This window comes from Neolamprologus multifasciatus, chromosome 7, assembly GCF_963576455.1.
Source record: "Neolamprologus multifasciatus chromosome 7, fNeoMul1.2, whole genome shotgun sequence".
NCBI classification, from domain to species: domain Eukaryota; kingdom Metazoa; phylum Chordata; class Actinopteri; order Cichliformes; family Cichlidae; genus Neolamprologus; species Neolamprologus multifasciatus.
The window spans coordinates 38917144-38941941 of record NC_140445.1 but is presented as its reverse complement, the minus strand read 5'-3'; the positions used below and the strand labels follow the sequence as shown (position 1 = coordinate 38941941).

Here is a 24798-nt window from a genome sequence, read left to right as displayed (position 1 = left end):
GTGATACGCTCCAAAAAGTTTATTTCTGTGCCTCCATTTTTTTCTGTGGCTTTATTTTGATTAAATTACATAGTAATTTCTTTTCAAATGAAATGTATTTTTAAATGTTTATTTTTAAATTTTAATTACATTTGATTTAAATTTAATTTTAAAATACATCTTAATTTTAATTGTTTAAAAAAATTATGTTAATTGTTTTAAATTGCTGATGTAGCAGCTGCTGGATAGAAGTGAATGCCTTGTTTCTCTGCATTCCTGTTAGATTAAGTTTAAAGTGCAGGAACATGTGAGAGTGTAGATTTTAGATCTGCCGGTAAAACTCATGTTTCAGAAGCTGATGTTGATGCGGCCAGCAGAGATCTGAAACAGCCAATAAAAAAGGAGAAAATCCTTCACATCCTGCAGGAAACCATGTAAGGAGTTAATGAATGAAACGATCACAGATCAGAGAAAAATCCAGAGCGGCTCAGTTACATGTTACAGCAGTAATCTGACTATGTACACAGACAAGCTGTCTTTGAATACAGAACAAGTTTCAGCACAGAGGAGTGTTTTGTTTACATTTATTTCATGATTCCTGACGAGTCTCTTCCATCTCTGTCCAGATACAAAAACAAACAAAATTATTTTATTTTATTTGTTATCAGTTTTAATATAAAATTTCTGGAGTTTTTTGAGGAAAGGTTGGCTTGCAGCGAGCTTCAGGAGGAAAGCTCGATGATGAAGGATGAGGATGAGGAACTGTGTTCGGGAAATCCAAACATCTGCTGAGGAAAACATGTTTGAGCCTCTGGCAGTTTCTTTATCCATGGAAATGTCTCAAAGCCTCGTCCTCTGTGACGCAAACCAGAAAAACCATTAAAACCATTAAAAGTGTCTCTGGCTGTGATGATGGAGGATGAAGGAGGAGGATGAGCCCCTGACAGAGGCTGGGGTCGATGTGAAGGTGTTAGGAGGCCGGCAGCTTCCCCGTCCATCAGGCTGCTGACTGATTTCTCCTCATGTGTCGTGTTTGTACAACAAAAAGTTAAAAGATGATCTTCTAACAGGAGAAAAAACTGCATGAAACATAAAATCATTCATCACTAAACAGCTGCAAACTAATCAATAAATCAATCGATCGGTTGGTTCTTCCAGCTTTATTACAAATACTAAATTTTTTTACATTTCAATCTTTTATTTTCTCTTCTGTTTCGTTTCATTTGGTCCATTAAAAATTAAACATTTTTCTTCCTGTTGAGAAGCTTCACAGAGGTGCCAAACACGAGGGGCTGGACCCCTGTGGGGCCTCAGATGCTCAGCGAAGGCCTGAAGTGCCACAGGTCCGAGTCAGGGCTGAATGAAGCTCCTCTGGGGCCTGAAATGTGACTCTGGGCCCCTCTGAGCCTCGCAGTAGCCCGAGCAGAACCCCACAAATGGAGGGATGAGAGCCGTTCAGCTGACAGGAAATCAATCCGCAGCAGATTTAATAAATAAAAGATGAAGATGTTTTTGTTTTTTTGGTTTAAAAATAAAAAGCAGGTGAAGACTAAATATTTTATGCTCTGTCAGTTTCATAAAATGCACAGAAAAAAGAACATTTGGAATTGTTCATTAAAAATAATAATTAATAATTTTTCTCTGCTGGAAAATTATAGATTAAAAAATGTAGTCCTTTTTTCTGTTATTCATCAGTTTCATTTTTGTAATTATTCATATCAGTTATTAAAGTAATGCCTGGTGTGAAGGGTTCATGTAAGCAAGCATTACTTTAATAATACTATCAAATAATAAAATCAGAAGCTCCACATAAGTGAGCTGATGTTCAGAGAACATCTGGATCCTTCAGCCAGGATGAGCCCAGCTGTGAGGAGGAGTCCGCGGGAGGAGCCCGGGATGAAGTCCTCCCCGGCCTCTCTAGCTTGTTTTAAAGGGAGAGAGGAAGTGGAGCTCTGAGAGATGCTTATAGCCACCGATTCATCAAAACAAAGAAAAACGAGACAAACATCACTTCGGGACTTCTTCTTCGTTTGTCTGGCTTATTCATTTATACTCAGCTGAGCACAAACAGCTGGAGCTGCACGAGGTCACGGCTTGAGCTGGACTCTAAATTTATAGGCTACCTCAGAAAAATGTTTAAACCATTTCCATCAACGAGTCAATTAATGGATTAATTCACCTCATTAATTACTGAAAGTCACACATTTTAAAACGATCCTTTAAAACGATAAAAAAAAATGTAAATAGAATAAAAGTGCATAAAAAAATCATCTGTATGTTCAGCCAGCCAGGAACACCGAAACAACAGCGCCGTGGACACAATGACAGCAGAAAGCATAATAATAATAATAATAATAATAATAATAATAATAATAATAATAATAATAATAATATTAATAATAATAATAATAATAATAATAATAATAATAATAATAATAATAATAATACATAAAATTATTATTATTAAAGATTTCAGCTTCAAGACCGCTACGATGGATTCAGACATTTAAAATTTATAAACACGGAAGTTCGGATCTCGCTCTCTTTGGCTTTCACAAATTATAATTTTAACAATAAATGAATGCTGCTCTGTGATAGGCTGACGGGGATTTTAAAAAAAACAACCCGGTTCTTATGCTTTATTATTTTTGCCTCATTTTTGCCGCAGTTTTTCGTGTCTCGTCAGTTTTTCTCTGTTTCTGTTTGACACAGGAATTTATTATTCATCATAATTGGTCTGGATCAGCTGATCTCTGAGTCTGCCCTCAGATCTGCTGTGTGTTTCACGTTTCACATTTAATTCAAAAATAAAAATTCAGAAGCACAAAAAGGAAAAATGACATTTGTTTCTTTACCTTGAGGAGAGAAAAATAAAAATAATTATAAAATAAATAATAAATTTTATAAATTTAGTCACGTGATAAAGAGTCATTAAAACGATTAAATTAATGTTTGGCATTAAAAATGAAAAACCAACTGAATATGGGGAAAAGAAATCAGCGATCAAGTGTCAGGAAGAATCCTCCGAGCTACAGCTCGGACTTAATTTTTTAACTACTTTTAAATATTATTTTCATATTTTCAGCGGCAGTTTAAAACGGAGTTCATGTTGACTGAAATGTATCCCCATTTTTTGCGTTTTACGTGTAAAAATGTGCGAAAATATAATTTAGACTGAGAAGAAGAGAGCACAGAGCTGCGCATTAAAACATGCCGGAGACGAAAAAAACAAAACAAAACTGAAAAACAGGATTTAAAGTCATTAACGTTCATATCCGCTCTTTAATTATTATCCTAAATGTATAGAATATTTTCAGAAAAACAAAAAACTCGACCCTGCGTTAGAATCACAGAATTAAAATTCATCAGCTGAGCGCTGATCAGGAAACAGAACTCGGATTTAATTTAGCGGTGGCGAGGGTGGTGTTACCGGGGAGCGCGGACTGGTCGGGACTGAAGCCGGGACAGAGCAGCGTGCAGCCGGGTGTGACTGCGCACAAACACCGACAGCCGAAGGAGAGAAAAAGCCCCCCAAAACTACAAAATCGTCCATGTTTTCTGCGTGATTTCAGCCGGGTTTAAAAAGGAAATCCAGAATCCGCCTCAGATGAAGCCGAGCATCAGCGACACAAAGCAAACACCTGCAGTTCTTTTTTTTTTATTCAATAAAAGTGCATTACATGAGCCTGCGGGGTACACAACTGCGCAGGCGCAACTCACAACCCAGAACATATAAATAAAATGTGTGCGAGCAGAAAAAAAAACAATAATAAAAAAATTTAAATGTTTGCGCCGTTTGTGTCTGTACACGTGCTGCGTTCATGGACTCCTCCTAAAGGGCCTTCAAGGAGCCGCAGCGGGGTGGTGTTGGTGGTGTGAAAGGGGTGGGGGTTAAACCCAAATGAAAAGTAGAAAAACATTAAATTTAAATATTCACATTTCTGTCCACTCACTCATATTTACAGTCCGCTCCGGCCCGCAGGTAAAAACCAGTCTGTCGTTCAGGTAAGCTCACGTGACTTCAGCTGAGTTCGGACTTCCGGCCCGGTTAGGAGCTGTCCGTGTCGGGCGCGTGCAGCAGCAGCGCGGAGCTCGCGGGCTTGTGTTTCTTGAGCAGCTGTGTGATTTTCTCGTCGTCGGAGTTCGGGTCCAGCGGCTTGTTGTACTCGTCGTCCTCGTCTTCGTTGTCCGAAGTGCCCTTGAGCCGCTCCGTCTCGGAGTCCTGCTTCTTCTTAGCGGATGCCATCTCTGCCGCGTGCTTCTTCCGCCACTTCGTCCTCCGGTTCTGGAACCACACCTGCGGCGGCGGCACACACAGAAGCCCACTCACATTTCTGATGATTTAGCTTTTTTTTATTTAAAGCTAAGACAGGAAACAGCCCTAGTTTTCACATTTAAATTCCTACAGAAACTACAGAAACCAATACAGGCGACTAAACGGCAGCTTATTAAATATGAGAAACAGTAAAACTTTATTTATAAAGGCAGATTTAAACTGTGACAGGTTAAGTCATTCTTTCTATAATTAATTTTCCTCTTTTGAACTCAGATTTAATTAAAAACACGAATTCTGACCCGATGCATGTAAAAGGTTAAAATTGTGAGCTAAAGCTCAAAAATAATAACTTACCTAAACCTAAAAATAAGCTATAAGTTACAAGATAAATAACTTAAAACAACGTACACATGATTGTAAAAAATGTTTTTGCTTTAAATTAATTAAATAATTTTATTGTGAGACAGGCAAATTAAAACCTGGATTTTAGCTGAAAAACGTGGATTCAAGCCCGCTTTACAAAAAGTGCGAAAGGAAAAACCCCTGGTATAATTATTGAATTCTCTGCAATTTACCCACAAACACAGTGAAAGTCCTGTTTGTGGAAGCAGACGGGTAAGCAGCAGCACATATTGAAATAGGGGCGTCGGTTACCTTGACCTGGCTCTCGGTCATGCCCAGGGAGTAGGCCAGCCGGGCTCTCTCGGGGCCCGCCAGATATTTCGTTTGTTCGAAAGTTTTTTCCAGGGCGAAGATCTGCTGCCCGGAGAACGTGGGCCGCGTGTGCTTCCGTTTGCCGTCCTTGTCCAATAAGACAGAGCTCTGATCTGAAACGAGAGGCCGACACAGACATTCAGTACACACAGCCCATAGCCTGCTTCTATTCTGTTCTATTATTTTATTGTACGTCATGTTTCTGGGATCTAACACTTGTTTTCCACTCACGGGGCGAGCACGCGAACCTAGCGTCCCTCCAGTGGGGGCTCTGCATCACCCCCGGCCAGAAGATGGGCGTCCTGCCTGGCAGGTCCGCCAGGGGCTTCGGGTACCGGGCCACCGCCACGGCGGCCGCAGAAGGGCTGAAGTAGAGCCCGGGGGGAGGCGGCGGGCTTAGGCTGCTGAACCTGGGCAGACCCGTCAGGATCCCCGCGGAGGAGGAGGCGGAGGCCCCGGCGGAGGTGGCGCAGGGCCGGTTCAGGATGTCGTTAATTCCGTGCGGGGTGGCGGAGGAGCACTGCTGCGGGGAGCCGAGCCCGGAGGACGGGCCAGTGGAGCTCTTGATGCCCGGGGAGGCTGCGGCCATGCCGCCCGGGTTCGGGGAGGTGGTAGCCGGTGAGGTAGAGGAGGCGGGGCCACCGGAGGAGAGCGGGTAGGCCGGGTACAGCGGGGTCTTCATCTCGGTCATGCTATGCAGAGCAGCCAGGGGGGGCGTGCTGAGGAGGAAGGCGCTCTGACGGGACCCGTCCATCGGACCCGCCGCTAACATCCCCCCGGGGGGCGGGCCGGGCTCTGCGGGCAGGGGCGCGCACTAACGCCGCTCTGAGCCCATCCCGGGCCGCTCTGCGCTCTAATCCCACCACGGTCCTCTATGCAGACAGGCTGAGTCCAGCTCCGAGTCCCGGGTAGGCACCAGGCGCACGCGCTGCTTCCGCCCGCGAGTTGCGTGAGATAATAACAGCTGATCATCCGCGCGAGACTATCAGCCCCAAGTTAGAGAGGAGGGAGAGCAGGGGCACGGGGAGGGGGGCTGGGGACGGGCAGGGGTGGTCTCTCCGGATTGGTTGACGTGGGGGTGACGTAGACGTTCCCGGTTCAGGAGGGCCTCGTGATTGGCTGAACAGAAATGAGATGAGTGATGGGAAATAAAAAAAAATATGAAGAAAGAGAAAAACGAGAATTTAAAGGTCAGAGACAAAAGTATGATTTAAATAATCAGAGGAGCAAAACCAGGCCGGTTATTAAAATAAAATGAGGTAAAAAGAAATGAAATAAAGTAAAATAAAAATAAAGTAAATCAGTGGAAATTAAAATGCGTGAAAAAAATTAGACACACTCTGCTTTTATGATTGAAATAATAAACATGATTTCAGTCACGCTTTACTGTTTAATAAAATATAGTAAAATTTGTCTTAATAAATGAAAATATTTTTTAATTATTTTAAATCTAAACAGACAAACACTAGCCAGCAGGGGGCGCTGCAGTAGCAACGCTTACATTTCGGAAAAATCACCGAGAACATTAAATTCATTTTATAATAATTATCCACATGACTCTGATTTCATGGAAAGGAAAAAGGAAAGTGCTGCTTGATGGTTTGATGCCACTTTGTAGAATAGAATAGAAGAATCCTTTAATTGTCCCACAAGGGGAAATTTGGTTATAACAGCAACAACAAAAAAGAAGAAAAGAAATGCATATACAAACAAACAAACAAACAAACAAACAAACAAACAAACAAACAAACAAACAACAGGGCTTCCAGAACTGTTTTTTGGTTGATTCAAATTAATGCGTTAAACTTAATTCATACATTTTTAGGTTAATTATTGTATAATCTTTGAGTTTATTTATAATAACATTTACTAAATTAAATCTGTACAAACTGTTAAAATGAATTAGAGCGCTCTTTGCACTTTGATATAAAATATTAAATGTGTCTGACTTCTCCTGAATTCTTAAAACAAACAGTTTAATATAGCGCTTCATTGTTATGCTGACACTGCTTTTATGCAAGAAATAAAGCTGACCTTTGTTTATTTATTATGTATTAGCTTTAGTTTGTCTGTAATTGAATAAGTTGCTGTTACTTTCAGTTAACGTAAGAATGGTGAGTTAAAGATGATCGGTCACACAGCTTCACATTTAGAAATAAAAGTTTAGCAAATTTTATTAAAGATAAAGTCAGTAAATGTTTAAGGGTCAAGATTTCTTTTAAAATTCAGAGGGCTCAGATTGTGTTGTGTTCATGTGCCCTGTACACCGCACGGATAAATGAGCGCTGGTTTTATAAACAGTTTAACATCCAGCAGGTCACTAAGGACCAAATCTAATTTTGTGGGGCAAACAGACCAGAAGCTTAATCAAACTAAAGGTTTAAAGGACAGGCTGGATTTTATTTAATTTCTATTTTTAAAAACTTCTCATAAACGTAAATGGAAACTAAAGTGTATTTTTAAAACTGCAAAATGAAGTTAATTAGTTTTTTCCAGAGGAACATTTGAACATTATCATGTTAAACAATAAAGATTATTAACAGCGCACACGCAGAAAAAACAACAACAACTATAAAATACAGTGTAAACAGTTTTAAAATGAAATAATTTTTCATGTTATTATTATTATTATTATTATTATTATTATTTAAAAAAAATATTTTCCATATTTTCTGTTTTTTTTAACCACACGTTTACACATTTTACAGAAACCTCCACCCCCCCTTTTTTTTACAGTGTAATTCATGCATGAAATGAACAAACAAATAAATTCTGAGAGTGGCAGCCTCGACCGTCGGGCTGTGGATCAGACCTGAGAGGAACGTGTTTGTGTTTCAGCTCTAAACTAAAAAAAATCTGAGATAAAAACCCTGCAGGTCAAACATGAGCTCAGCCTCTGTAAACATCTGGATGGTTAGTCACAAAGATCTGAGTCATTTCCTGTCTTAAGTTCTGCGCTTTAATTTAATCTCTTTAAACTTTTAAATGATTTTTCAAATTCTTCACTCATGACCGCTCAAAATTTCCTGGTGACCCTTTACGGGGACTCGAGCCCTGGGTTTGGAACTCATTTCAGGCTTTTATTTTGAAGGAAATATTGGAAATTTGAAAAGCTGCAGCATAAAAAAGTGCAGAAGGTCCTTCTGGAGGATCATGAAAAGGCTTTTTTTTACACTCATTTACTGCTGATTTTCTATTTCTTCACTTTGTCATCCACAAACAATTAATAATCAATAATAATGATGTTCACCTCTAATATAATTAGGTGAAAATATGATCATTTATAATATATTATTAATATATTATCTTTCTCTCTTTTTTTTTTTTTGGAATACCTGTTGTTGTCGTTGAAACAAAATAAACCCCTCCCTCTGGCAGATGTGGGGCAGATTTTCCTCTTTGTTCCTCTAACATGTAAATGTGACAGAGCCAGAAACAAATGAGTCACAGAAAACAGTAACAGGAAGTGATGTCACACCCAGCCCTAGATTTGACCTCTCAGGCTACACTGAGCCTGCAGACTCAACTCGGGAAAAAATTAGGCTTCATTAGTTTTTAATAAATTAATTAAATCTAGCAGGTCTTCGGTGATAAATAAGAATAAAAAACTAATAAAGTAAAAATTCTGTTTTATTGCTTCCCTTTTCCTAAACTTCAAACCTCTGCTCCTGTATAGGGCCGGATGGAGAGATGACATCACAGCTGATCATTAACACAAAACATGGAAAATATGAAGCACTGCTTGATTTATACAACACTGATTTCAAGTTACTTTAGTTTAGATGTAATAGATTACTTTGAGTCCTTTTAAGTTCACCCAATGTTACCACAGTACAGAGACATAATACTGCTGCTAATAACAGTAATTAAATAATGTTTTGAAAATCCTTTAAATCAACAAACGATTTTGTTTTTAAATCTTTGAATCTTTGAGAAAATGTGTTATTGATTACAATAAACTACTTATAATTAATAATAATATTTCATGCTCGATGCATTTATGCAAATAAAAAAATTAACTCGACAGACCTCAGATTGATTCTGTTTACAAGTTTATTGATTTTGTATTTTTGATAAGAGAATTGTTGGAGAGAAATAATAAAGTAATCTGGAGCAGATGGACAGATTAAATTATGGTGTTGTGTTATGATGATGATCAGGAAGATGCTTCAACCTGCTGAAAGAGACTGAAACACAAAATCAGCAGTGCGCAGGCGCCCCCCTCTGGTCAGACTGTGTCAGCACACGGGGTTCATTTTATACACGTGCCTTGTAATCAGCTTAATGAGACTACCTGCATGAAAATCCTACAGTGTTGAAGACATATGTGTAAATCCTGGAAACATGAAGTCAGCCGAGTTCACGACCAGCAGCTGCAGTTTAGTGTTTATGAGTTTATGAACGTGTCACAGAAACACTGATAGAGACTGGACGGAGCCTTCTCTTTGACTTCACTGAGCTCAACTTTACACTCGCACAAAGATTTAATCCCACAGTGAAACTAAATAAATACCTTTGAAGAGTTGTTTGCATTATTTTATAATAAATCACATTGATCAGGATTAACGCGTCCAGCTGTGTCACTGTTTCTCAGACTGTGGGACCTACAAGATTTCAATTCAGTTTTATTTATATATCATCAAATCACAGCAACATAACTAAGGAAGGATTCAGGGTCACGTGGTCCAGACTATAACTATATGCTCTACCAAACAGAATGTTTTAAGCCTAATCTTAAAAGTAGAGATAGTGTCTGTCTCCTGAATCCAGTCTGGAAGCTGGTTCCATAGAAGAGGAGCCTGAAAACTGAAGGCTCTCCCTCCCATTCTACTTTTAAATACTCTAGGAACAACAAGTAGGCCTCCAGAGCGAGAGCGAAGTGCTCTAATAGGGTGATATGGTACTACAAGGTCATTAAGATAAGATGGGGCCTGATTATTTAAGACCTTGTATGTGAGGAGCAGGATTTTGAATTCAATTCTGGATTTAACAGGAAGCCAATGAAGGGAAGCCAAAGCAGGAGAAATATGCTCTCTCTTTCTAGTCCCTGTCAGGACTCTTGCTGCAGCATTTTGGATTAACTGGAGGTTTTTCAGGGAGCTTTTAGGACATCCTGATAATAATGAATTGCAGTAGTCCAGCCTGGAAGTAATAAATGCATGAACTAGTTTTTCAGCGTCACTCTGAGACAGGATATTTCTAATTTTAAAGATGTTGCGCAAATGGAAGAAAGAAGTCCAACATATTTGTTAAATATGTGCATTGAAGGACATATCCTGGTCAAAAATCACTCCAAGGTTCCTCGCAGTGTTACTGGAGGCCAAAGCAATGTCATCCAGAGTAAGAATCTGTATAGCAGTGAAAATGTATGCTATGCCTAAGGGATAGTATACAACGATATTGCCTAAGGGAAGCATGTATAATGTAAACAGAACTGGTTCTAGTACTGAATCCTGTGGAACTCCATAATTAACCTCAGTGTGTGAAGAACACTCTCTATTTACATGAACAAATTGGAGTCTAATCGTTACAGTGGCTTGCAAAAGTATTCAGCCCCCTTGAATTTTTCCACATTTTGTCACATTACAGCCACAACCATGAATCAATTTTATTGGAATTCCACGTGAAAGACCAATACAAAGTGGTGTACACGTGAGAAGTGGAACCAAAATCATACATGATCCCAAACATTTTTTACAAACAGATAACTGCAAAGTGGGATGTGCTTAATTATTCAGCCCCCTTTGGTCTGAGTGCAGTCAGTTGCCATAGACATTGCCTGATGAGTGCTAATGATGAAATAGAGTGCACTTGTGTGTGTAATCTAATGTCAGTATAAATACAGCTGCTCTGTGACGGCCTCAGAGGTTGTCTAAGAGAATATTGGGAGCAACAACACCATGAAGTCCAAAGAACACACCAGACAGGTCAGGGATAAAGTTATTGAGAAATTTAAAGCAGGCTTAGGCTCCAAAAAGATTTCCCAAGCCTTGAACATCCCACAGAGCACTGTTCAAGCAATCGTTCAGAAATGGAAGGAGTATGGCACAACTGTAAACCTACCAAGACAAGGCCGTCCTGTCATGGTCCTGGGCCATGTTGGCCCAGTATTCTTAGTTTTCGTGTTTTGTATTTTGTTCTTTATTTATGCCTTGGTTCCTAGGTTGTTCTGTTAAGATGTTCCTTATTTGATTACCCCCTGTGTGCTCCCCTATGTATCTGTGAGCCCTCGTTTCCCCTCCTTGTGTTTTATTCCATGTTTTCCCTAGCCCATTATGTCTGTGCTCTCCCCGTGCTCTCTCTCCTCCTGTCTGAACCTCTGTGTACTTCCTGTTTTACTTTGACAGTCTCTCGTCAGTATGCTTCATGTTGTGTTCACTCCTGCCCTGTCTCATTACGATTATCTGTGTCAGCTGTGCTCCCACTTCCCTCGTTAACCCTGTGTATTTATGTCTGCATCTCCCTCAATTCAGTGTTGTGTTCTCCCTCATGACTGTGTGCCCCTCTGTGTTTCCTCGTGAGTCAGTTCCTTTATGACTTCAGTTTAGTTTCATATTATTTTGTATCGCCTTAACTTCCGTCAGCAATAAAACTGTGTTTTGAGTTCATTCCTGCCTCCGTGAGCTTGTGTTTGGGTCCTCATCCTGCCTGCACACAGCCTAATCATGACACATCCACCTAAACTCACAGGCCGAACAAGGAGAGCGCTGATCAGAAATGCAGCCAAGAGGCCCATGGTGACTCTGGACGAGCTGCAGAGATCTACAGCTCAGGTGGGGGAATCTGTCCATAGGACAACTATTAGTTGTGCACTGCACAAAGTTGGCCTTTATGGAAGAGTGGAAAGAAGAAAGCCGTTGTTAACAGAAAACCATAAGAAGTCCCGTTTGCAGTTTGCCACAAGCCATGTGGGGGACACAGCAAACATGTGGAAGAAGGTGCTCTGGTCAGATGAGACCAAAATGGAACTTTTTGGCCAAAATGCAAAACACTATGTGTGGCGGAAAACTAACACTGGACATCACTCTGAACACACCATCCCCACTGTCAAATATGGTGGTGGCAGCATCATGCTCTGGGGGTGCTTCTCTTCAGCAGGGACAGGGAAGCTGGTCAGAGTTGATGGGAAGATAGAGTCAAATACAGGACAATCTTGGAAGAAAACCTCTTGGAGTCTGCAAAAGACTTGAGACTGGGGCGGAGGTTCACCTTCCAGCAGGACAACGACCCTAAACATAAAGCCAGGGCAACAATGGAATAGTTTAAAACAAAACACATCCATGTGTTAGAATGGCCCAGTCAAAGTCTAGATCTAAATTCAATCAAGAATTGGTGGCAAGATCTGAAAACTGATGTTCACAAACGCTGTCCATCTAATCTGACTGAGCTGGAGCTGTTTTGCAAAGAAGAATGGGCAAGGATTTCAGTCTGTAGATGTGTAAAGCTGGTAGAGACATTCCAATGGAATTCCAGTGGAATTCCAATAAAATTGATTCATGTTTGTGGCTGTAATGTGACAAAATGTGGAAAAGTTCAAGGGGGCCGAATACTTTTGCAAGCCACTGTAGATATGAAACAAACCACTGCAGCGCAGTACCTGTAATACCTACAGCATGTTCTAATCGCTCTAATAGGATATTATGGTCAACAGTATCGAACGCTGCACTGAGGTCTAGCAGGATAAGCACAGAGATGAGTCCACTGTCAGAGGCCATAAGAAGATCATTTGTAACCTTCACTAAAGCTGTTTCTGTGCTGTGATGAGCTCTGAAACCTGACTGAAACTCTTCAAATAAATCATTCCTCTGCAGTTGATCTGTTAGCTGTTTGACAACTACTCTTTCAATAACTTTTGAGATGAAAGGAAGGTTGGAGATTGGCCTATAATTACCTAAGTCTCTGGGTCAAGAGATGGATTTTTAAGTAACGGCCTGTGGTACACAGAGATGTTTAAAGATCCATCCATCTATCCATTTTATTCCGCTTATCCGGGGCCGGGTCGCGGGGGCAACAGCCTAAGCAGAAAAGCCCAGACCTCCCTCTCCCCAGGCCCCTCCTCCAGCTTGTCTGGGGGAACACCAAGGCGTTCACAGGCCAGCTGAGAGATAAAATCTCTCCAGCGTGTCCTGGGTCTGCACCGGGTCCTCCTGGTGGGAAATGCCCAGAACACCTCACCCAAGAGGCACCCAGGAGGCATCCTTATCAGATGCCTGAACCACCTCAACTGGCTCCTTTCGATGTGGAGGAGCAGCGGTTCTACTCTGAGCCCCTCTCGAATGGCTGAACCTCTCACCCTATCTCTGAGGGAGAGTCCAGCCACCCTTCGGAGGAAGCCTATTTCCAACACTTGTATCCGCAATCTCATTCTTTCAGTCACTACCCACAGCTCGTGACCATAGGTGAGGGTAGGGACGTAGATCAACCGGTAAATTGAGAGCTTTGCTTTTACACTCAGATCCCTCTGCACCACAACAGACCGGTGCAGCATGCGCATCTTGCAGCTGCAGTACCAATCCGTCTGTCGATCTCCCGCTCCCTTCTCCCATCACTCGTGAACAAGACCCTGAGATACTTAAACTCCTCAACTTGGGGCAGAAACTCGTCCTGACCTGGAGTGGGCACTCCACCCTTTTCCGGCTGAGGACATTGGTCTGGAGGTGCTGATTCTCATTCCCACCGCTTCACACTCAGCTGCGAACTGGTAATGGACTACTTGCACTAGGGCATGTGATGTATTTCCGTTTCCAGTATGTTTGTTTATCTATCGGTAGCTATGCTAATGTCACTTCAGAATGAGTATAAAAAGGAAAGTATTTAAAACAGAACATTTTCAAAAACATGAGAAGAAATACTCCAAGCATTGCTGTGTCCCACATTGTTCAGCTTCAGCCAAATTTAACGGCATACTAAGTTTTCATGGCGTTCCGACCCATTCTGACTTGAGAAGATAATGGCTGGTAAACATACACCGGGATCATTTCACGATTACCTCTCATACCAGGGTCTGCAGCAGACACTTCGCCAGTGATCAACTCATAGAGCCAACAACCCTTGATGGTCGAAGGCGGCTTATTAAAGGGGCTGTACCAACACTTTTTGAGCGGAATGGCTAAAAAGTTAAACCACCGCGGCGTAGTGTTTGCACGCACATCAACGGAAGGTTATGGGTTTGTTGGTAGTTAGAACTAGAGGTGTAATGTTAATGTATTTATGTACAATAACATTACATTATGCACATTTAGCATACATACACAGGTGTATGTATGCTAAAGGACTCAGCATCCTTTACATACATACACCTGTGTACTACAGCCCCTCATTGTTTACCCCATGGTACAGTATGGTATGCATAACCATTACAAAACATTTAGCCAAGAAAAGCATAATTTTACTAGTTCATAGCTTAAGGAGTAACATTTTCCCTTTTGTTTTCACCTTCTAGAGGCAGCTGCTACAGCCAGTTGTCGAGTTCTTTCTTTTCCTGGTTTTCCTGTCAGTTGGTTTGAAGGAGAGGGACCTGGCACAACAATTTAACATACACCAGTCCACAGTGAGCCGCATTATTGCAACATGGACAAATTTTCTTGCCACTACACTGGGGTCTCAATGCATCTGGCTTACATGTGCAGATGTGCAAGCTTATCTCTCTGAGGAATTGAAAGATTTCTCAGACACCCAGATGATCCTTGACTGTACAGAGCTGAGGTCTCAGACACCATCCTCACCACTTCTCCAAAGTGAAATGTACTCTTCGTACAAATCCCACTGTACGATGAAAGCCCTGGTTGGCATAGCTCCACATGGTCCAGTGACATTCATGTCACTAAATTCATGTCCACATACATGTGGAGCGAGTCATTAGGAGGATCAAACAGAACAAACTTTTTGATAACATCATTACTAGGGATGGGTACCGGTATCCGACATAAACGGTAGTAACCAGACCAAAAAGCAGCGCACATTTTGGTGCCTTTTTTTTTCCTCAGCTGTGATACACTTTAGATTCTAGCCAATCGTTTTACATTTCTGAGGATAGTAGGCGGGTCCAGGTACGTACGTTCTTTTAGAGCAGAGCTACAGATTAAAAATGCCCAAGGTCAAAACTCTGGCTGTACTTCACAGCAAAATATGCAAACTCAGCAGCCTGCAACAAGTGCTTTAAGGTGATACTGTGATACTGTCAAAGGAGGTAACACCTCAAATCCGATGAAACACCTGGCGACGCATAGCGTTTTTTTTACTCTCTTTTCTACTGCGGGTGTGGTGCCAGTTATCGGACCCGGAGTTAGCAACATGCCCCAAAAACCCGAAGAGTAGAATCCTGACCCCTAGCCCTGCCAGTGTAGCAGAAATGATGACAGATGATGATGCAGCAGCAGCCGTTCTTCTCTGCGTGAGTAGCTTAATGTTGTTCGTGTGTAATTTACGTTGAGTAGGCTAACCACGTTATTACATTAATGTATGTAAGGTGAACTAGCAAACATCATCATAGCTACATGCAGCTATCTTCTTGTTTGATGGCAGATACTCCCTTCACCCTGGCCTAAAAAGCTAAAATGACTAAAGAAAAAGTGGAAAACAGTTAAACATGAGAGGTTTTTGGATAAAGTTTGTGTTTTTTCCATTGTTTAAGCACTGCTTCCATCCAAGAATGATACCATAAATCCCCCATAGCTGCAGAAAGGCTAACATTGTTATGTTTTTACAAAAAAAACAGCTGAACATGAGAGGTTTCTGGACCAATTTTGTGTTCTCCATTCTTTAAGCACCAGTTTGAGCACCGGCACAGTTTCAAAAGTACCGGTTTGGTACCGGTATCGGATAAAACCTAAACGATACCCATCCCTAATCATTACCATGTCATGTTTACAATATCAACAAACTGTTTGTAGTAGCACGTATGCTGTCAAATTACCAGAACACAGCATTAGTTAAAAAATGGGTTAAGTGAGACAAGATGGATTTTTCCCCAGACACCAGTGCCAGTACCAGGAACTTATGGAAAATGACCTGCAGCTGAGGCCACTACAGTTGCATTTCTTCCTTGACAATACTTGATTACAGAACAGGTACTTGAGTGCTGATAGTTGAGTTCCAGTTATTGATAATTCTAACTCATTGCAAATGTAATACTACTATATTACTATTCAGAGTCAACAAAATTATTTATCAAAATTACAAAGTTAAATCACTAAATCGTTGGAGAATCACATTTGCTCAACACCTGCCACAGGTGGATGAACCCAAATGCTGCTTCAATACCTCAACTCTTCTTTACGCTCATTGTTATTGTTATAAACAGCTGCACTCACAGTTCAGACCCTCACTGTGGCATTAATATTTATATGTTTATTGTAAACTTTTATTCTGCATCTGCTGCTGGAATATCATTTTCAGCTCTGTGAAGTACATGTCCAGTAAAACAAAAGAACTTGATTTTAATCGTTCAGAGTTGTAAACAGGTCACAGTAGGCTTAAGGGCTTTTATTTTGAAAGGCACAGAGAGGAATAACCCATCAGCTGGGCTGCTAAAGCAGCAGCTGAGGTTTATTTTGAAGGAGGAACATTGCTTTCAGGTATGCTTGGTGAAAGAAACTAGTCCGAGTCTTCTCTCATAACAAGTTTCAGGTTTATTAGAATTTTACTCGCGTGCCATCAACTTCTGCTTCTTCAGCTTCTTCTGTGAAACCTGCAGAGAGAAAGAGGCAGGGTTATGACATCATCGATCAGAGAGTTTGCACCGCTGCCTTGGCCAACAGTCGCTCAGTTTTAACAGGGTTGTTTTCATGGAGAATCCAAAGGTGTCCTAAGGAGTCATCACTGCGACAGATGATGAAGAGGAGGAGGAAGGTGACGGGTTCAGATGTGCAGCCAGAGGAGCAGGATTCACTGTGCTTGCTGTGGCATTCATGGGACCTTCAGTAAAAGGGAAATCACAGCTCTCCAGGTTCCTAGAGACTAAGCCAACTTTAATTCGGCCCCTAACCTCGCTCTGTGCTGCATGTTTGAAGCCCCACCCCTCGCTCTTACCTCTCCACGTTCTCACCTTTTTCTTCTGGGCGACCTCCTCCTCGGGCTTGGGGACGATCTGCTCCTTTTCTGTCAGGATCATCTCAATGTGGCACGGTGAGCTCATGTATGGGTTGATGCGGCCGTGGGCGCGGTATGTACGCCTCCTCATCTTTGGCGCCTTGTTGACCTGGATGTGCTCGATGACCAGAGAGTCCACGTCCAGACCCTGAAAGCACAAACATGGGTCAGAACCACCACGAGAATATAAGACGCCCATCGATCCTTTCAGAGCTCAAATCATCAGATATTAATCATTTATTAATCAAAGGCTCTGATTGGTTCACTTATTGCTTCCAAACATTTGGAGATGAAGACTAAACATCACCCGAGAAACCGACTCCAGATCAATAGATTCTCAGACATCAATAATCAAACTGAGGCCTGAAACATGTGATCATTAAAGTGGTGTCGTCCTCTCGTTCCAGCTGTCTGCGATTCTCAGATTGCTCAGACTGTAATTGTTCTTTTCATGGTTAATACAAAGGTGTCCTAAATGGTCATCACTGCAATCTGCTGCTCACCGATCAGCTCAACAACAACCAGCTCCACAGAGCTGAAACCGAGCACAGGGTCATCTCAATGTCTCCGCCTGCCCTCATGTGGAAGCTTGTCTCCCTAAAGCCTGCCTGTGATCGCCACTGAGGCTGATGTCACGATGCAGATAATCATTTTAAACTTAAAGAACGCTCTTGTGTCATAACTTCATGAAATCAAAGCCAGTGTCCTCAGAGACCTGTTTTCTGTTGGACCAACAAAATCCAGATATGCTCAATAAATTTAGATCAAATGTGCATACTCTGTCACGTTTAAGAAGTTGAAACGCACGACGGAGTATCATTGAGAGAAAAATATTAGTGTTCAGTTTGAGGACCAAGTTAAAATGTGAGATTAAAGCTGTCGATAAGTCAAAGCTGCCACGGCTCCTTTAGCTCATAAACATAGCGTGATGAGTTCAAGGACGTCACAGAGGCAGTACAGAAAGCTGCGTCTGGGAAACAGCAGGATGGATGTTACAGCTCATGCCATACAGAGGAGCTATGACTCATCACAGACATAAGACAGCTAACTCATTTGCAGAACAGTTCAACATTTGGACTTAAGTCTTAAAATAAACAAGTATTTTTCATTAATGCGACGCTGACATGCACACTACTTAAGAGACGCCACATTCAGAAAACTAACAACGTTTCGATCACACAAACTACTTTGCACATCACTAGCACAGTTTCAGGTGTTTAAAGCTGCAGACAGACGGGTGTGACCTTCAGATTAAATTGGAATAGATCCTTTCAATATAAAAGTGTGTTCCAGGGAGTCCATCTCTCTGTCTGCTTGCTACACCCGTTGGCACCTCCCCTCCTCATGATCTCACCTTCAGCTCAGCGTTGCTCTCGGCATTCTTGAGCATGTGCAGGAGGAACTCGGCACTCTTCTTGGGCCAGCGTCCCTGGGTCCAGCCGTGCTGTTTGGCCTGAAAACAGAAAACATCAAAGGTGCTTTTAGACCATGCCTCCAAGCTCAGAGGCGGGGTTACTCTGGCCGCCTTCGCTGCTGCTCAGATTATTAGATTTAGTTTCATCTTTAATCCAAAGGTGTCCTAAGAAGGTCATCACTGCAGCTGTCAGAGTGATGCCACGCTCGCTGGGACCTCACCTGAGCACAGCGGCCAACGCCGCCGTTGTAGCGGCGGAAGGGGACGCACTGGTGCTTGACGATGACGTCCCTCAGGTACTTGTTGGCTTTGCGAATGTGCATGCCTTTGATGGCCTGGGCCGTCTCACGGGTGTTCTGAAAGGGAGGACACAGACGGGTCAGAGACCGGATCAACAAAGTGGCACCTTTATGTCATAACCTTCATGACATCAGCATGACGTCCAGATGTCGGGTCAGTTCTGAGGGCCTCGGCCGTCACATTAGATTTAATGAAAGTTGAACGTGTTTATAGATTTTAGGGGAGGCAAACAAACCATCAGAGAATCTGTGCGATCTGATCTATTCGACAGAAAACCAAGTCTCTTTAATCCAGAGCCAAACAAACCTAGGAGCACTGCAGCCATCTTTAAAACTAGAGCTCCTCCCACTGACATAAACATTAGACCAGCAGCTCATTCAATCACAGCAGATTGTCTATTCAACATTTCTAAACACCCAAAAGTTACTCAAGCCGTTCACAGTAATTTATTTTTCCTGTAAAATCCTGACTTATTCACTCCTTATACTCGGGGTTAAAAGTGTCACCAGTTATTTTCAGACATCTCACATTCTGCAGCTGAAGCAGAGCTCCAAACAAACTGGGCTGTTCACAGGAACCAGGCTCATGCTGTTACCTGAAGCTCTAATGAACAGACCTCACTGAGGTTTATGCTTCAGCGAGACATCAACCTCGAAGGATATTTAACTACACATCACAGATAGCTCATTAACACCACTGACCCCTCCTGTGTGGTTTTTACATGCATCAGTGAGAGAACCATAATCACTTCTATCAGGACGATTAACCACAGCATCAATGTAAGGATCACTCAAACTGGGCGTGAGGAAGTGGAAAAACCGGGGGGACAGACGTGTCTGCGGGGAATAAACTGATCACAGTACAGTGTTTCTATTGGCTGGGATCACAGATAGACATAATGCAAGAGTATAAAACATTTCAGTACATCTCCCATCACTCCCCGCGACAACGAGCCATTCACAGTTTCATGACTCTGAAGTAAAATGGGATCATTTTATGGATCATTTTTCTCTACTGACTCAGAGCACCATATTCATGCTGAACCCACATCCACGTGTGTTTAATGAGTTATTAGAGCCCAGATTCAGAAGCCTGCTGCTGCTCATGTAACCTACTCTGAGCCTCTACACACCTTTACACCTGAGAGAATCTACTTTATCATGGACACGCGTGAGACTACAGATGAACCCTGTGATCCCCTTGGTCTGTGCCCACATGTGGACTCTTACCTTGAAGTGCACCCGGAGGTTGGATCCCCTCGACTTGCATGCTGAAACACAGAGAGAAGCCGTTAGCACCCCCAGCAAAGACCCGGATCACACCACCAGTGAGTGCGGCAGCTCAGTTGTGTCATTAGTTTGTTTTCATGTGGAATCCAAAGGTGTCCTAAGAGGTCATCACGGCCACCAGCTAACCCCCACACAGAGCTGAAGTTCACCTTTACTCACATTTAGTCGGGTTCTCGGGGTCGAGAGAGTAGCGGACCATTGTCAGATATCTGTAAGAAGAGGCACACGTTAGTCTCCTCAGGCTAGCACACAGTAGGTAAGACCATCTTAGACAGCACCGAGAGATCGCAGGTGACGTTAAACAGATTTAAACCCCACAAACACGGAGAAAAAGAGCTGCTAGGGCCGCTTTACAACTCCTATCCACGCCACACGGAGCCAACATGGCGGACAGCCGCCGGAGCCACCAACCCGGCGTCTCCGCAAATATCTTAATAAAACTTCATTTAATGGCTCCAGACACACAATTCGACGATCAGCGCACACATTTACACACAGCTGACACAATCCAGCGGCTTACAGCGCAAGATGCAGTATATTTACTCAGATTTAACATGGATTCTCCGCTTCGTGAGAGGAACAGAACTCCTACCTCTGAGGCCGCGGAAGGAAGAGGAAGTCTCCCGGACGGCGCTCCTCTACTTCTGCCTTCCTGTGAGGGTTACCGCCCCCTGGCGGTGAGGAGGAGGAGGACGATGCTCGGGGCGCAGTGAGGCGGAATGGACAGCAGGGGGTGGTATTTCACACACACACACACACACACACACACACACAAAATACGCGAGACAAATTGTTTTCCCGTGGTTACGCCATGATTATGACGTAAACAAGATAATAGTGACGGGGAGTTTGTCTCTTTTCAGAGAGCCAGCTCTTGTGGCACGAATCCCAAAGAAGAGCTGGCACTTTTGGCTCCAGTGGCGGTCCTAGCCTGTTAGGCGCCCTCGGCGAACACCCCCTCCTGCGCCCCCCCCCCCCCCCCCCCCCCCCCCCACACACACACACACACATACACACATACATATGAAGAGGGAGAGAGTATGCATAGTATGCATGCAAACAGACATCATAATTCGTCATACAATGAGAACAGGACAAATCAACAATTGACACCGACTAATTAATATTATATTATTGTATATATTGTTTGGAGTTTAGTCTGTTACTGTTACTATTTTTACCATTTCTTCTTGGAGGAACTGTAACCCACATAATTTCCTTAGGGATTAAGAAAGTATTCTGATTCTTAATGTTTTAGGATACATGACCTGCCATTATCCAATGACACATTTGCTTACCTGTGTCTCTTGCTCGTTCCTCCTTGTAGGAGCCATAATTAAATGTATTGAATTTTAAGGATCACTGGGTTTTTATTTGTTTGGTTGCTATGGTGATGTGTAACGGGAGTCACTTGGGTGCTAGCGGTGACATTAAGAGGGCGTTGTCAGTCTGTCATTCACTGGTTTGATTTTGACAGAGAGGAGGGCTGGGTAGCCGTAGTTTTTGTTGACCGCAGCACAACGACTTTCCCCTTGTTGAATTAGAGCCTGTGATGTTTTAAAAGTTTGAATCGCGAGCCGATCACATTGCTCTGTAAACTTTTCAAGCACTTTAATAAACAAGCAAGCAATTCCACCTCTCGCATTACTGCGTAAAGTTGACAGCGCGTCAGGCAAATAGGCAGGCTCAATCCCCGGCCTCTAGCGACTGTGGAAGTCGCTACACTCCTCTTATTTTCTCTTTTTTTTAAACGTCAAAAACGGGTTGTGTGTGAGACTTTAAATAAACAAAATATAAAATATACATTTTAAATTGTTATTGAGCCCTTTACCCCGAGTCCTAAAGTGTATATATATTTTTTTTACTCTTAAATATTTATTGTTTGTTTTCTTGCACTGCTGTAACTGGAGCCTCGTCGTCTCGTCTCTCTATATTCTGGACTGTATGTAGCGGAGATGACAATAAAGTTTACTTTGACTTCAGCAGCAAGCAGGCACACCGAGGGCTCTTATGCTCACTTTTCGTGTATAGAATTTTGAAAAAACATCAGTGCAAATTATAAGTCTGTATCATGATGTCTGGTGTTTTCGTGTTTGTTGTTTGTTTTTATTTTTGTTTTATTTTGAGAGTTGGTAATTTTTGCTGCTCCAGCCAGCCCGAGAATCCCCCGTCCCCCCGCCCTCTCCTCCCTGTACCGCAAGCAGCAGGAGCATCTCGCAAACGGAGGGCGCCCTTACTCCCATGGGCGATAGAAAATCGATCGGTGCCTATGCCATTCCCAATATGGGCTCGCATGATGTCGGGGCAGCATGAGTACAAGCAATTTTTTTTTTTTTTTTTTTTTTTTTTACTGATGCCGCCCCGGGCAACCGCCCGTGTCGCCCGTATCTAAAACCGCTACTGTTTGGCTCCCAAATGGCTCTTAATTTATTATCATCTGTAGCCTCATATTTGACAAATATGGATGCTCTGTGTGTTGATAAACCCTTTTGCATTTAGTGTTGTTATGAGATGCCTTATAATTGCCTAATATTGTGTATTTGTTCTGTTAGAAAAGCAGGCATTCTACTTTTGTATAATATTTTAATCAAACTTCTGATTTTAATTCAACACAAAAACAAAGCACTACAAACTAATCCACAGAACAGAAACAGAACCAAACTCAGCAGCCAAACAGTATGTCCTCAGCGCAGGTTGACATTCAGAATAATCAAATGCCTCAGCTTGGATGAGCTGATGCAGTTTCTCCTCTTAGTTAGTATCTGCTTCTTCTTTAAGCTGGAGTGAGATGCTGCTTTGTTTACAGTTGTCAGTAGGGATGGGTATCGTTTAGGTTTTATCCGATACCGGTGCCAAACCGGTACTTTTGAAATGGTGCCGGTGCTTAAACGGTGCCCAAACCGGTGCTTAAAGAATGGAAAACACAAAATTGGTTCAAAAACCTCTCATGTTCAGCTGTTTTTTTGTAAAAAGATAACAATGTTAGTCTTTTCTGCAGGTATACGGCATATATGGTATCACTCTGGGCTGGAAGCAGTGCTTAAACAATGGAAAAAACACAAACTTTGTCCAAAAACCTCTCATGTTTAGCTGTTTTCCACTTTTTCTTCGGTCATTTTAGCCTTTTTGGCCAGGGTGAAGGGAGTATCTGACATCAAACAAGAAGACAGCCGCATGTAGCTATGATGGTGTTTGCTAGTTCACGTTACATGCATTAATTTAATAACGCGGTTAGCTTACTCAACGTAAATTACACACGAACAACATTAAGCTACTCACGCAGAGAAGAACGGCTGCTGCTGCCATCATCATTTCTGCTACACTGGCAGGGCTAGGTTCATCGGATTTAAAGTGTGACCTCCTTTGACAGTATCAGCTTAAAGCACTTGTTGCAGGCTGCTGAGTTTGCATCTTTTGCTGTGAAGTACAGCCAGACTTTTGACCGCTTTGCCTTGGGCATTTTTAATCTGTAGCTCTGCTCTAAAAGAACGTACGTACCTGGACCCGCCTACTATCCTCGAAATGTAAAATGATTGGCTAGAATCTAAAGTGTATCATTCCATACCAGTTGGTGGCGGTAATGCACCTTTCAGTTGTTTGCCAACCGCCAATAGGAATGTAAGGAAGAAGAAAGTGTATCACAGCTCAGGAAAAAAAAGCACAGAAATAAAGCACCGAAATGTGCGCTGCTTTTCGGTCTGGTTACTACCGTTTATGTCAGAACCGGTGCCATGATGGCACCGGATACCGGTACCCATCCCTAGTTGTCAGTCATATTTACATGTTTTTCCGATGCACTTGCACTCTCATTCTCACCGCAGTCTACTGTCTCACTCACTGACTGAGGAATATCGATACTTCCAATACCAGCATTTCATGTTGCAGGATCAATTCCCATATGAAAAATTATAATATCTAATTTGATTAAATTTGTTTTTAATCATAAATATGACATACAGACAAATAAGAACTACAGTTGCCCTCTGCCTCTCATTCATGGTTTTTTTTTTTTTTTTTTTTTTTTTTTTTTTTTTTTTTTTTACAGCTCATTGTGTTCTACGTCCTGATTGGCTGTAGAGCATTGTCAATCAATCTCCTCCATGCTGTGTCGCCTGTACAGTACAGAATGCATTTAACTTGTCAAATTTACATAAAGTGCTGTACTGTATGTTGTAAGTTTTCTCTCCAACAAACACAACAATGTCGACGAAATGTGTTGCACCGTCAAAGGCAGAGGAAGATGCTAAGCATTGCACATAAAGTTGGACTTCTGGACATGCTAACGGAATGTAGAAGTTACTGTATTTTTCAGATTATAAGGCGCATTAAGCAAAACAAAACAGTCACATAAGTCAAACTTTATTTAACTCATTCTTCTTGCTTCCTCTACTTCCGTACCATTGATTCATTGCTGTTGAATTCTCTCGCAGCTGCGTTTCATTCTATAATACTGGACTTATTTTTCTACATAGGTTTGAACTTTGAGAGTGGTTAAACAAGAGAGAAAAGTGTGAAAATGTTGATGCCTGTCTGAGAACAGTGTATAAAGTGTGTAGTGAGGGGTTTTACAGCCTTAAAACATCTATAATAATTGTAAAAAATGAAGCTGACTACTTTGTGGATTTCACCTTTGGTGGGTTATTTTTAGAACATAACTCCCGCGATAAACGAGGGACCACTGTAGACCATAACTGCGTTTACGTTCAGCATAGAAATAATGCTGTGTGCGATGTATC

At 42.1% G+C, this 24798-nt stretch overlaps 2 protein-coding genes and 4 non-coding genes across 6 annotated transcripts; all 6 read right to left on the bottom strand.

Moving 5' to 3' along the window:
- Nucleotides 1–200: 200 nt before the first annotated feature.
- On the bottom strand, nt 201–5961 carry nkx6-1 (NK6 homeobox 1). Its single transcript, XM_085164897.1, has 3 exons — nt 5201–5961; nt 4910–5082; nt 201–4276 (listed from the first exon to the last, which is right to left on the bottom strand). The coding sequence occupies exons 1-3, from the start codon at nt 5739–5741 to the stop codon at nt 4028–4030; spliced, it is 963 nt and encodes a 320-aa protein (XP_085021023.1). The 5' UTR covers nt 5742–5961; the 3' UTR covers nt 201–4027.
- A 10615-nt stretch (nt 5962–16576) lies between these two features.
- Nucleotides 16577–20717, bottom strand: rpl17 (ribosomal protein L17). The gene is made up of 7 exons (XM_085168106.1): nt 20655–20717; nt 20222–20271; nt 20003–20043; nt 18695–18829; nt 18414–18512; nt 17016–17207; nt 16577–16658 (listed from the first exon to the last, which is right to left on the bottom strand). Exons 2-7 carry the CDS (start codon nt 20259–20261, stop codon nt 16611–16613), a joined length of 555 nt encoding a protein of 184 aa, XP_085024232.1. The 5' UTR covers nt 20262–20271; nt 20655–20717; the 3' UTR covers nt 16577–16610.
- LOC146514835 (small nucleolar RNA SNORD58) lies at nt 16728–16795 on the bottom strand. Its single transcript, XR_014875529.1, has one exon. It is a non-coding gene; the product is annotated as a small nucleolar RNA SNORD58 (small nucleolar RNA).
- LOC146514834 (small nucleolar RNA SNORD58) lies at nt 17484–17550 on the bottom strand. The gene has a single exon (XR_014875527.1). It is a non-coding gene; the product is annotated as a small nucleolar RNA SNORD58 (small nucleolar RNA).
- Nucleotides 18592–18659, bottom strand: LOC146514833 (small nucleolar RNA SNORD58). The gene has a single exon (XR_014875525.1). It is a non-coding gene; the product is annotated as a small nucleolar RNA SNORD58 (small nucleolar RNA).
- On the bottom strand, nt 20110–20179 carry LOC146514832 (small nucleolar RNA SNORD58). Its single transcript, XR_014875530.1, has one exon. It is a non-coding gene; the product is annotated as a small nucleolar RNA SNORD58 (small nucleolar RNA).
- Nucleotides 20718–24798: the final 4081 nt, after the last annotated feature.

What these genes read in the sequence shown, in the direction of transcription:
- nkx6-1 (XM_085164897.1), bottom strand. Translation starts at nt 5,741, where the DNA reads ATGTTAGCGGCGGGTCCGATGGACGGGTCCCGTCAGAGCGCCTTCCTC. An exon ending in TAGGTTCGCGTGCTCGCCCC is followed by an intron (nt 5,083 to 5,200) that starts GTGAGTGGAAAA and finishes CTCTCGTTTCAG; the next exon opens with ATCAGAGCTCTGTCTTATTG. An exon ending in TGACCGAGAGCCAGGTCAAG is followed by an intron (nt 4,277 to 4,909) that starts GTAACCGACGCC and finishes CCGCCGCCGCAG; the next exon opens with GTGTGGTTCCAGAACCGGAG.
- rpl17 (XM_085168106.1), bottom strand. Translation starts at nt 20,261, where the DNA reads ATGGTCCGCTACTCTCTCGACCCCGAGAACCCGACTAAAT. An exon ending in GCGTTGGCCGCTGTGCTCAG is followed by an intron (nt 18,513 to 18,694) that starts GTGAGGTCCCAG and finishes TTCTGTTTTCAG; the next exon opens with GCCAAACAGCACGGCTGGAC. An exon ending in AGAGCAACGCTGAGCTGAAG is followed by an intron (nt 17,208 to 18,413) that starts GTGAGATCATGA and finishes TTGTGCTTTCAG; the next exon opens with GGTCTGGACGTGGACTCTCT.